The sequence below is a fragment of the Crinia signifera genome, chromosome 3 (genome assembly GCF_055691185.1).
Source record: "Crinia signifera chromosome 3, ASM5569118v1, whole genome shotgun sequence".
NCBI lineage: Eukaryota > Metazoa > Chordata > Amphibia > Anura > Myobatrachidae > Crinia > Crinia signifera.
The window spans coordinates 217,138,515-217,151,181 of NC_139219.1; the positions used below are offsets into that span (position 1 = coordinate 217,138,515).

Below are 12,667 nucleotides of genomic sequence, written 5' to 3' on the forward strand. Positions count from 1 at the left end.
ACACCTTAGCATTCACCTTGAAATTTTCTGTTGTAGAAGATCTTGCCTTAATATGAAATCGGGTCCCATCATGTGTTGCAGCTGTTTCACAGTCTTTGTGATTTATTATAACTTTTGATATTGGTTATTTATCACTGTGCACATTGATTACATCCCGAATCGGATTGTCGGGACATTCCCGACAGTCGGATTCAAGTCCGTTTTCGACAATCAGTATTGCTCCGAGTGTCGAATGTTCCGAGTGTCGACAATTAGCGGCCCTTTCTGACAATTCAGATTAAACTAAAAAAAGCCGGATCTGAAAGCCTTCATTGCTGTCGGAAAGGGCAGCATGGAATAGGCGAGTGCCTCTATTTTTGCTGGCGGAGATAGCAGCACAGATTGAATACCCCCTTAATGTATTAAATGACACAAGGCACATATAAAGGGCTTTATCCCCATCTGTTACTCATTGAGATGAATAGCAGATCGCAGTACTTACATTTCTGTTGGTTGTACAGTACCATTGATGTGCAACGCTTTGCAGCTTAGTATTACTATCTGTAGTTGTAGCACGTGACTTAATGTATCATTTCTATCCCACAATAACTTGCTAGATAAATTCATGTTTTTATTCTGTTTTGTTTTCTAATGAAATTTTGTGGACATTGGGGTTTATTCAATATGGTGGTGTACAGTGACTAAGGTGCCTAATGACATTTTAATTTTTATAGTGATATACTGCTGGGTCAAACTAAAGTGCTGGATATATTTAAATAAAAAAGTATTGCTTTACAGGATGAGATACAATATTAAACATGTATGGATGATTGGGTAGACCAGAATTAGGTTGACTGGGTCAAAAGTGGACATGAAACGGTAGACACCACAATAGGTCAACTTAAGCAAAAGTAGGCTTTGAAATGGTTAACACAAAATATTAACAATTTTTTTGTCATTCTGTGTGTTTAACTACATATAAGCCAAAATAGTGTAGACGTGTAGCCTCGTGGGATTGCTTTGGGCAGGTTACTATTTCCCATCGTAGTATACGTGGATGGCAAATGATGAAAAAGAATATTAAAAAACCTTTTCAACCACTGTCATGTTGAGTTTTTTAAACCCGTGAACCTTGAGCACTTTCAAGTGTTTACATGACGACCATATGCGGTTGACCTATTGACCGCAACCTAATGCATGTTGACGTATCATCCGAACATATATAAAACAATATTGGTATAGTTCCTATATACTACCGTAAAAGCTATCCAGCATGCAAGGAATATATTTGCACAGTTCTATTATGATGTATTCACTCATCTACATTTATTCTTAATGTGTGAAGAATATGCTCAGTTTTTGGTACCGTCAACTGGATGCGGTCAAAATCCCGAATGGGTCATAATACCGACAAGGACAAAATCCCGACATTTAAAATCCCGACATTTAAAATCCCGACAGGGTCAAAATACCGACATATAGAATGTACAGGTGAAACAGTCAACATGACTTTCCGTTGACAGGTTGCAAGGTCGACATGGGTTTTTTCACTGTTTTTTGACCCGACATGTGCCGACAGGCGGTATTTCATGCCCTACCTCCACTAGGGAGTGGTGGGAGAATAAAATAGTGTGCCCGAAGCATTGCGAGTGAAGCGAGCTATGCGAGGGGCTGCGGTTCACTTCCAACTGTGTCCATGTCGACTGAAAGTCGTGTTGACTGTTTCACCTGTACATTCTATATGTCGGGATTTTGGCCCTGTCGGGATTTCAAATGTCGGGATTTTGTCCTTGTCTGTATTATGACCCATTCGGGATTTTGACCCTGTCGGGATTTTAACCGTCGGGATTTCATACCAAATCCCCGTCAACATTCCGCATTAGATAAGTATTATGCCAAATGTATATTGCTGTGGTGCTGTCCCAGAAAGTAAAGTCAAATACTGCTATTTGGCATAATACTAAATCCACGCTGTACAGAGACTGTGCAAATATACTTTGTTTACACAACATGAATATGTAAGCTAGTCAATGGATCTAGAGATATCTATCTTATCTGTCTATCATCACAGTATACCTATATAATACAAAGTAATATGTTTCTAGCATACGATGGATAGTCTTTCTGTATCATATAAAACTATATATAAATTTTTTTATATTGTAACTCATACAGTAGCAATTGTGTATATAATCTACTAGTATGCCCAATCGAAGCTATTGCTTCGAAAGCTAATCTGCTGCCTTGTGATTGCCTCTGTTTGTGCATGTGTGAGACAGAAAGATGTAGTGCTTGCTGCTAACAGATGGCAGAGTTTTGGAGATGCACAAATAGACACTAGATAGATAGATATGTGCATTGTTTAATATGATATCCAGTTCTTCACTTAAACGTGCCGCCTTTATTTGGGTTGTGATCATTTGGTAGACAGCAAGATGGTCGACATGGTCATTAGGTCGACATGAGGTTTTTCACATTTTTTTTGTCCCGAATTTCAACACTGTCAACATGGACACTGAAACTTAGTACCAGGTCCCCTCGCATGGCTCGACACACTCGCCATGCTTTGGACTCGGAGCCTTGCTACGCTCGGCACACTATTTTATTCTCCTGCCATTCCCTAGTGGATGGTAGGGCATGAAATACCGCCTGTCGGCACATGTCGGCTCAAAAAATGTGAAAACCCCCATGTCGACCTTCTGACTCGACCTAATGATTGTGTTGACCTATTGACCCTGTCGACCTAGTCATGTTGACCTTCCTGCATGTCGACCTAATGATGTTGACCATCTGCTTGTAGACCTAGTGACTGTATCCCCTCTACTTAATATATTGTTTTTATTTATAAATATCCAGCATCTGATTTTGACCCAGGATCAATCAGTATCTCCCCCCCTCCACCCCCTTTTTTTTTTCTTCCACCCTCCCTGTCAGAGAAGGCTACAGGGTAAAGAAGCAAGAATTTTTACCGCAATAAAATCAGGGGCTTTTGTGGGATGTGTTGTCAAGCTGCTCACTCAGGGAAAAGTCAGTTCCCAATACAACAATGGATAAACAAAAAGAAAAGAGTAGCGCCAAAAAATATTCAGGAATTACCATTGAATGAATTGGAATAAAAGGGTACATACTAATTTATGAATACATGTTAGAGAAAGATATAGATCGATATCTATTTAGATATCTATCTAGATATATAGCCATAGTACAGAAAAGGCGGCACTCGCGGATTTGTGGAATCAAAAGTGTATTCAATTCCAAAAAGGTGTCACATCAGTTAGCCCGACGTTTCGAGGCCCTTGGTCCCTTTATCAAGGTGTGAATGGGGCCAAGGGCCTCGAAACGTCGGACTTACTGATGTGACACCTTTTTGGAATTGAATACACTTTTCATTCCACAAATCCGCGAGTGCTGCCTTTTCTGTACTATGGCCCTCTACATATGAATATTCTTAGTGCTACTCTTTCCTTTATGCTTATACAGGGTATAGAGCACTGGGGACAGTGTAGTCAGTCAGCAACACCAATGTTGCCTGACTTGTGGAACAGCACATTATTTCTCTTGTACAATTATTTATAAGTAGGCCCCAGTGTGTCCTAGAGCAAATCATTTTTTGATCGGGACAATCCTATTAAACAAATCCTTGTCTACTAATAGTTAAGCTATGTACAGCTTTGAAGATTAGCTCGATTTTCAAAGGCAGTATCTATTCAAGACTCAATAACTGTCTGCTTATTATTCAGACATACAAAGGTGGTTTTAACTGACAGGTGTCTGGCTTTCTAGATGTTACTCAGACAAAACTTCCGGATTTTTCTAGAAAGTATATTACAACAGTATATTGTGTGTTCTTGTTTGTTTTTAATTTGCACGGGTGTAACATGAATGTAATTCTTACTGGTGACTTTCACTGTTTGCAGAATGGCTTGTTACACAATATGGTTTTTAAAGGGAATCCATTTATACCACCGATCTGTGTATGGTGTGTTCCACATTTTCCATACAGCAGTATAACCATGTGCATAGTATTTTCTTACAAATACGTTTTCCCTTTTAATGCAAATGACCTAATTATGTGCAAATATTTTTAATGTACCAAATATGTTGTTTCTAGCTAGCAGATTTTAATGGAAAAAAAAATATTCTTTATTGATGTAATATATTTGTGAAAATGACAAACTGATCTCGATTTTAAAATAAGACTGAAAATAATCAACAGGTTTAAATTGTATAAAACAAAAACTGTCAATTGTAGATATTTTGACACCCATGCAGTCCCTGACTGCCACAGCAATTTGGAAGGGGTCACCTCTTTGTATATACATTGATCTTTCCGAGTTAGTCTGAACACAGCCACCCCCAAGTTGAAGTTATCTTCACTGGTTTTAGCATTACTTTTAAATCCTAATGTATCTTAGAATTAAATGAAACAAACACATACTAACAGAACATCATCAATATAGATTTAATGTGTTTAAAGCTACATCTAAATTTGCATTCAACTGCCTTGGCTAGAAAAGAAGTAATTGTGTAGGAATGCTCAGCTATACGGTGCTCAGTCACCATATTATAGTGCTCCCATTATGTACACATTGTGGCAGCAGCCACATAATATAACCAGTCACATCACTCATTTTTTTTAAATACCAGGATTACCCTTGTGTATCAGCATGAAGCATACGATTCAAGAGTTTGTTTGGCATTAAAACTAAATGGCATGGAAGACCAGATTCTTAAAATCTTAAATTCTATATTTAACTCTTTGAGTGCAAACATCTCTGTGAGAGATGTTCAAAATATCTGCTAAAAAATCCAGTGTCGCTCACATGTGTTATATAAATTCAAATAAAAATGTTTTTTTTTTTTTTAAATGGCATATTTTTTTATAAAATATAAACATTACAGATCATTATGATGAATAAAAAGGTTTGCTTACCAATTTTCACACCTATTTTGACAAACTTGGCACTCAAAGGGTTAATATCAATGCAGTCATGCTTTTTGAGTGTTTAATCAAGGCAGCAAAAGATAGTTATTGGAGACTGTGTTCTACAAAACTGTTATATTGAATCCGTGAGCCTAGTGGTTCGCAAACCCAAACTACCCCAAAGACTTGGCTATGAAATTGTACAGTCATTTTTGTGCTAATGAGCTACATGACCAATTTCCTGGCGTCCAGAGTACTGACCCTTCAAAGAAGTTCAGTATATTTTCCCATGCCAATGATTTCTCCCTGCGCTTAAATAGTGCTTCCCAAGTCATTTGGCTCCATCATTTAAACATTAAACATTGAAAGGTTTGCTGAAAACACATGCATGTCTTACTGAGAAATACTTAGTATACTTACCATTCTGTCAACATCTGTAACCGACTGTAAACTGTTAGTAATGAGCAGCAGAAAGCTGCACTCATGTGCCGGCACTTATGTTTTTCTTTTGTGTAGTGTAGAAGAGACTAGGACAAGAATATAAATGCTGAACCTTCACCAGGTTTACTTGGCTTTCAAATTCTTTAATACTGTGGCTATTGGGGGGGTTATATATATAAATGTACAGCTAGACATTGTGGGATGGGATTTCAAATTGTAAACTATAGGTGGTTCTCCAAACATTTTGGTTGTTTATTTTTGTAAATACATTCCATATTTTTAAGATTGTTTAAAAGTCTATATTTGTCTCTGTACATGTAGTTCCTTTCCAAATTGTCTAATGATCTTTTCCCAGTAAAAAAGAGTGATATGTGGTCATTTCAATAAAAAAAACCCTACAGTTTCAACTATTTTGTGCCTATTTTATTTTGTGACATCCAGTACGGTTTGTTTATAATGTACATATCATTTTATCAACCTGTGCTACATTACAGAGAATCATTTTTTGCTGAATCCTATGAAGGGATAGTCCGAATCATCCGTGAATTATCTGATCAGCGCCTTTATTGGGCATCTCTTCTGATGATGTTTTCCCCAAGTATTGTATCTTCACTTTTTCTTCTTGCCTCCTTTTTTGCCTTTATCCTTTTTGCCTTTTTCTTTCCCTTTTTTGCTTTTCGTCTTCTTGTAAGGTCCTAGGCCTTTTCGCACCATCATGCCCCTCCACCAGGCTTGTATCTAAAAACAGACAATGTTGCTTAAAGTGGGTGTACATTATAGTTTCAGCAGTCAGAAATTGAATTAAGGAGAGGGTAATACTAATACATACAGGCAAACAAGGAGCCCATTATGCACAATAATGTTTGTGAATGTGTCACTGTATGCAGCGAATCCCTATGTTTTTATGATTTAGATAGTGTTGCTGGAGCACCCCTGAGTAGTTACCTTGATTGCACTTGCTAGTTCCAACTTCTTCTGTTTCTTCTGCTGCTGGGCTTTCTCCTTCTCCAAACGGTCTTCAATAATCACTTTCTCATACTCTGTATACTAAAAAGTAGATTATTTTATAAGCCATTTTGTACAAGATTTACAATGCAGTATCCTTACAAGGAAGTCTGTAATGAACATTGTAAAAGGTCATGAATCAGTAATCTAAAGCTATGTGCATACTCACTGACTCTTTCATTTAACATATTCTTGCATAGTTTATTTATTGGCTGTGATCTCTCACTGAATTTAGCAAGAAGAGGTAGGCTGTTTTGGATAAAGAGGGATGGCCCTGTTTCAGCCGTGCACATGTTGCATATGCAGCAGCAATTTTATTCAGTGGTCTTACAAAATTATGCTAATGACTCAGCCTCTATCTTGTACACATAGGCGCCCACTGCCACTCGTGCACATGAGTTGGAACATCAAATGAAAAATTCAGACCACTGACCAACCCTATGCTGTCTTTATAGAGGGCTCCATTAATCCCCTGGGGCCAATTCCAGCTGTGAACAAATTTTAGCTCTCTAAGGAATGCCCAGAAAATGGTCGTTTTCTAACCGCCCCTATTACCTCCCCAAAATACTGAATGTCACTTAGGCCCTTATTCTGATCGGTACGGCCGGATCCGAATATGCGGCCAGCACCGTGCATCCTAAACCCCGCCTTCCATACGGATCGCCAACTCCGTCCGTACGCGATAAGAAGCTGTCCGAATGGACCGCATGTGTATTTCTCATGAATACACCTCCTCCATCTCAGGGAACCTCCCTTATCATTCGATAGTCGCAGACCATCAAATGCAGGACCGAGTGGCCAGGCAGCTCCCACAACCTCAGACCACACGGGCATTTCTCCGTGCAAAAGCAGGGATCTTGGCGGGCAGCTGACATCCGGCAATGTCATATGTCCGCCCCCTACACGTGCGTCACGGCCGCATTACCATACGTACGCCCAGCGTTTGCATGGGAACGCCCATGAAACACGGGGTGTAAACATATGGTAATGAGCCCAAACAGCCCTTTACACCCCTCTCCTCCCCCTGTTCGTAATGTACACATTTCATGCGGAATGTGGCCGTGCGTCCCGCTCGCACATGCGCAGAGACGCCTCTGCACATGCGCAGACACAAAACATCGGCGGCACGAACGCACGCGGATATTACCGCACCAACCAGAATAAGGGCCTTAGTGCGGCCACAATCTCTAATTATTCACTGCATGTGCGCTTTGGCTCCACTGCATCCAACATCAACACGGGATCGACAATGCCCTAGGTTGACAGTCAGAAGGTCGACATAGGGTTTTCACTTTTTTTGTATTAGGTCCCCCACCAAAGATACAGTCTTAGAGGTCAGTTTAGGTAAAAACTAAAAAAAAAATGTAAAGCTATCAAACCTTGATAAAGCTGTGAGGTAGCACAGCGATACGTGTTTGTGCCATTGGACCCGTTATTGGACGAACTTTCCACCAGGAGACTGCCATTCACCTGCTTATTCATCTGATCTCCGTCCACAACCTTTGGAAGTCCTGTGCCTTTCCACCATGGATATCTGACCATGCAGCCAGTAAGGTACCACGGGCTGGCTAATTTGCACCTTTCTGCCACTGGGATTGACCAAAGTGACAGCCAGGACAACTCAAGTGGTACAAAATGGACTTCCTCCATTTTTTGACTACAGCCTTGATCAGTGCAGGTTTAATCAACTTCTCAGTGGTGACTAATAATTACATGGGTCCAATGTCTATACTAAGTAATTGATTTTATGTGATCATTCATGTGTATTTTATGTATTAAATAATACCTTTTTTTATTGATGTCCTTGGTTTTGCAAATTTTTATTAGCGCTGCTTTTTCTTTTTTTTATCTGTTGTTTACTAAGGAAGCTGACTACTCCCATAAGCAGCCACTTTTAAGGGAACAGTACATAATAGGCGTTCTCAATTAACCATGGTTTATTTTCTTCATTAATTGCTTTTCATATTTTAGGCTGATGGGTGTAAGTTTGTACGTATCTTTTAGCAAAACAAAAAAAAGTAATACTTTTTGCATAGACTAAACCTGGGAAAATTAAAACTATTTGATCCTTCTTTGGCAATAATAAAATGGTTCAAGCAAACCTTGCAGAATAGTGCAAATGCTCCTTGTAGTTTTTACATTTTCACTTTTAAGCAAAAATTTTTTATTTGTGCCCCTACTTGTTTGGCAAGATCCTGCAGCAGCGTCAGGTCATTAATTCTGGCAGCCTTCAGAGCATTCAGTTCGGCCTGTTTCTCCTCTGTGTCTTTATCATACTTCTCCATCCAATATTCCAACTTCTCTTCCAACTCCTGACAAATATAAACTGCAATTTAATCACTGTGTTTTTTGCGGCTATGTAAGACATGTGATAAAGTAAACCTTTAAATGGAAGTCTTATGCTGGGTACACACCAGCAAGGATCCTGCTTGTGAGCGGGTCTTCACAGGAACGTACGACCCGCTCACGAGCTGATGGAGCCGCCGACCGGCACACAAAAAAAACTGATGTGATTGCGATCCGATCGTGAACTGCACCCACTACAATGGTCGTTTCTGAGATCGTACCTGCAGCAGGTAGGATCTCATGTGGGGAACACACAGTACGATATGGCCCAAAACTAGCCAATTTAGATACAATCTCGACCAATTGTATGTATATCGTCCAGGTTTTGGGCAATTTTGATGCGATCCTGATCCGATGTGCGGCCCCGTGGGTAGTTAGGTCTTTTCTGCTTCAGGTAGGATCTCAGAAACGACCATTGTAGTGGGTGCGGGTCTCGAATGGATCACATCAGGGGTTGTTTTTGTGCTGGTCGTATGTTTCTGTGACAACCCGCTCATGAGCAGGATCGTGCTGGTGTGTACCCAGCATCAGAAAAGACCTAACGACCCGCGGGGCTGTGCATCGGATCGGGATCGCATCAAAAGGGCAGCGAAATGGCCCAAAACCTGGCCGATTTACATACAATCAGTCGAGATTGTATCTAAATTGGCTCGTTTTGGGCCATATCGTCCTGGTGTGTACACCACATTACTGGAAAAGAAAAATGGCTGTAGCACTTACATGAGGTAAGGTGCCAACCACAAATAGTGCCACACAGTAGAGAAAAGCTCTCAGCAGAAGCAAACAAATTCAATAAAAGAACACAGCAGTGGTGAAGAGGTGGAGCCATCAACCGCCATTAAGTCCAATGGTTTCGGGTTTAGCAGTGTTTTGGGTGGCAGGTAGTATGGCTCATCTATAGGTAATTTGGACTGTGCTGCAGCCCCTCCTCTGCGATGGCCATTGGAACCTTTAAAGTAAAGTGGCCACTTCTCCTAAATTGGCACACATGGCAACATCACATTTTATATATGTGAATTCATTTTTATGGATTACTTTAATTCAACACTGAAACTAGTCAAAAGGCTTCTAGAATTGAATTGTAGTGGGTAGGGCAGTCTATAACCAGTGGGGAGGGCAGGCAACACACACCTATTACAGGAGTGCAACTCCTGGGGTTTATATGCATGTTAGGGACTGATGTGAATGTTCACATATTCTCTCTGTATACTGCTGCGGAATATGTGTGCGCTATTTAAATAACAATAAATAATGTTTGGGGTTTGTTCTGTTGAAGGGAAGAGGAGGGGTAGGGCTGTAATAGCTAGTAAATAGTGAATGATGGGGACTAGCAATTTTAGATATAAATTGTGACAAATACGAATTCTGGTTATTACTATACAACCACAATTGTGGTTGCATAGTAATTCAGTTTCACACAAGCTGCTGCCAAGATATACCATCATTAGGTCGACATGCGTTTGGTCGACCACTGAAGGTCGACATGGCTTATGGCAACACATGAAATAGTTAGACATGGCTAAGGTCAACAGAGTTAAAAGGTCAACAAAAGCATTAGGTTGACAATGGCTAGGTCGACAGTCAGAAGTTCGGCATGAGTTTTTAGCCGACAGGCGGTATTTCATGCCCCACCATCCACTAGGGCGTGGAGGGAGAATAGAATAGTGTGCCGAGCGCAGCGAGGCACTGTTCCCGAAGCATGTCGAGTGCATTACACTGACTGTGTCCATGTCGACTATGTTGACATATGGGTCAAAAAGCTTTAACCTTGTGTTGACTTTTTGACTCTTGATCTAGCCATTGTCAAACTAATGCTTGTGTTGACTTTCCAACCCTGTTGACCCATTGCATGTGTTGACCTAAGCCAGTGGTCGCCAACCCGTCACGAGCGAGTGGTAGCTCATTGCAGCGAATCAGGTGGCTCGACCACTCTGCCGCCTGCCCCACCATTATATTCCGCCACATCCCTTCTCCCCCTGAGCCTTAGGGCAGGAGAGCGCATTGCACGTCTCTTCTACCCCTCACTGTGCATCCCTGTAACTGGGCCATCCGCCCACCAATCAGAGCTTGCGGGCCGGCAGCCAATCAGGAGCTTTGAAGTGTAGGGAAGGAGAGATGTGTGTTGTGCTCTCCTTCCCTGAGACTGTCCTCTCCCTGGCAGCAGCATCAGCAGCAACAATGGTAGAATAGAATAGAATCCGCTTTATTGGACAGGTATACTTGCGTATACTAGGAATTTGATTTAGATTGCTGTGCAACAGCCAGTTAGGAAACTGTTCTAAACAGTGACCGTACAGAACAGTATATAACACATACAGCTGCACAACGCCTAGGCAGCCATCAGTGGTGCCATTGGTCACCACAACAGCCGGATAGGTAACAATTAAGCAGGGACAGTACAGTTATAGGTTGGTATGCAGTGTATGAGACAGGAGGCACAAAGGTACATATGGCTGAGTGACACAGTTCCTTGGCAACCATTTGCGGCAACATCTTGATCATGCTGCTCACGGGCAGCAGAAGGGCTCAACAGACCATCTCAGGGCCCTGGCTGGAGGGGGGAGACAGTGAGGGACAGTCAGTCAGTGAGGCCGGGGGCAGGAGGTTGATTTTGGGCCCTCGCTAGGCTGGGGACCTGCATTGATGCAGGAGCTTTACCTTTCCTCCAAGGCCTCCTCTTTGTACCCAGAGGGAGGGGGGGGATCCCCTCAGATTTCAGCCGGGGCCCCCCTCTGCACACCAAACGGGGCATGCTGGGTGTTCTTTGCGGCCAGTGGCCCTGCTGCACCCAGGTGTTCTCCGGGCCCGCATACTTCCCTTGAGGGCCGCGGCCGCTCGCACTTCCGCGTGTCTCCAGGCCGAGGGTCTGCTGCATTTGTCTACGGGCCGGGGGGTTGCCACGCCTGTCTCCAGACCGGGGTGGGGGGCTGCTGCACCGGGGGCCGTCCACCGTCGTCAGGCCGGGTGAGCTGCCATGCTGGAGAAGCTGCCGCATCGTGGGGGCTGTGTGCTTCCTTCCTCCCTCCACTGTGCGCCCCTTCACAGGGCCGGGGATGGTAGCTCTGGCGATGTGATTTGAGAGCTCCACATGTGTGCGACCATCCCCGGCCCTACCGGATGTGTGTGGTGAGTGTGCTGCTGCTGGGAAATTGGCACGTGGGGAAGTACCTGGCACTGTGGGGGTATTCCTGTTTCTGGCACTGTGGGGGCATACCTGGCACCGTGGGAGCATATGTGTATCTGGCACTATTTGGGCATATGTATATCTGGCACTGCACTATTGGGGGCATATGTGTATCACACCCCCATTTTCATAGGATGCACCCCATGTGGCTACACCCATTTTTTGCCACACGCCTACAGTACGGTAAGTAGCATAATGTGTAAGGGGCATTACAGTGTGTGGCATAATGTGTGAAGGGCATTATTTAAGCAGATTTTATTTTCTTTATTTGAGTAGCTCTTTGGGTGGTTTATTTTGCCGCGAGTAGCTCACACCCCAAAAAGGTTGGAGACCACTGACTTAAGCCATGTCAACCTTCTGTGGTTGACCCAAAGTATGTATAACCCAATGACCCATACCTGCTGCCAACACATATGCAGAATTACAGTAGCCTGATTTCTCACACATATCTATAGGCCATGACCAGCTAGAGACAGACATTGTAGGTAATGGAATCGGCCTCTAAATCAAGAACTGTCTGGTTTTGTTTTGCCAAATACATGTAAAGACTGATTTTGTTGGCTGCAATGTTTGTAGCTGTGCACATTTCTGGTTATTATGGTAGATGAATATTTTTGCTTGCACATCTATGGGAATGCGAGTAAACATAATAAAGGTTTTTTGTTTTACCCTTTTTGATGTCTGTTAGTAAGTAATACCCCTTTTACGCAAAAACCCGGGTCAGTGTCTGTGTTTAAAGGGGTAGCTGGAAAAAAAAAAAACATGGGTCCATTTCCCCACGAATCCCA

The 12,667-nt window shown here is 42.3% G+C and overlaps 1 protein-coding gene across 3 annotated transcripts in view; it reads right to left on the minus strand.

The window, feature by feature from the left end:
* Positions 1–5,752: 5,752 nt before the first annotated feature.
* The window catches only part of DRC9 (dynein regulatory complex subunit 9), a 98,064-nt gene continuing 91,149 nt past the window's right edge, over positions 5,753–12,667 (minus strand). For all 3 annotated transcript variants that reach the window (XM_083177446.1, XM_083177447.1, XM_083177448.1), the window contains exons 8-10: positions 8,530–8,661; positions 6,290–6,391; positions 5,753–6,082 (exon numbers count right to left, since the gene is read on the minus strand). In XM_083177446.1, the coding sequence (XP_083033572.1) occupies positions 5,954–6,082; positions 6,290–6,391; positions 8,530–8,661 (363 nt within the window). In that variant the 3' untranslated portion in view covers positions 5,753–5,953. The remainder of the gene's footprint in view (positions 6,083–6,289; positions 6,392–8,529; positions 8,662–12,667) is intronic.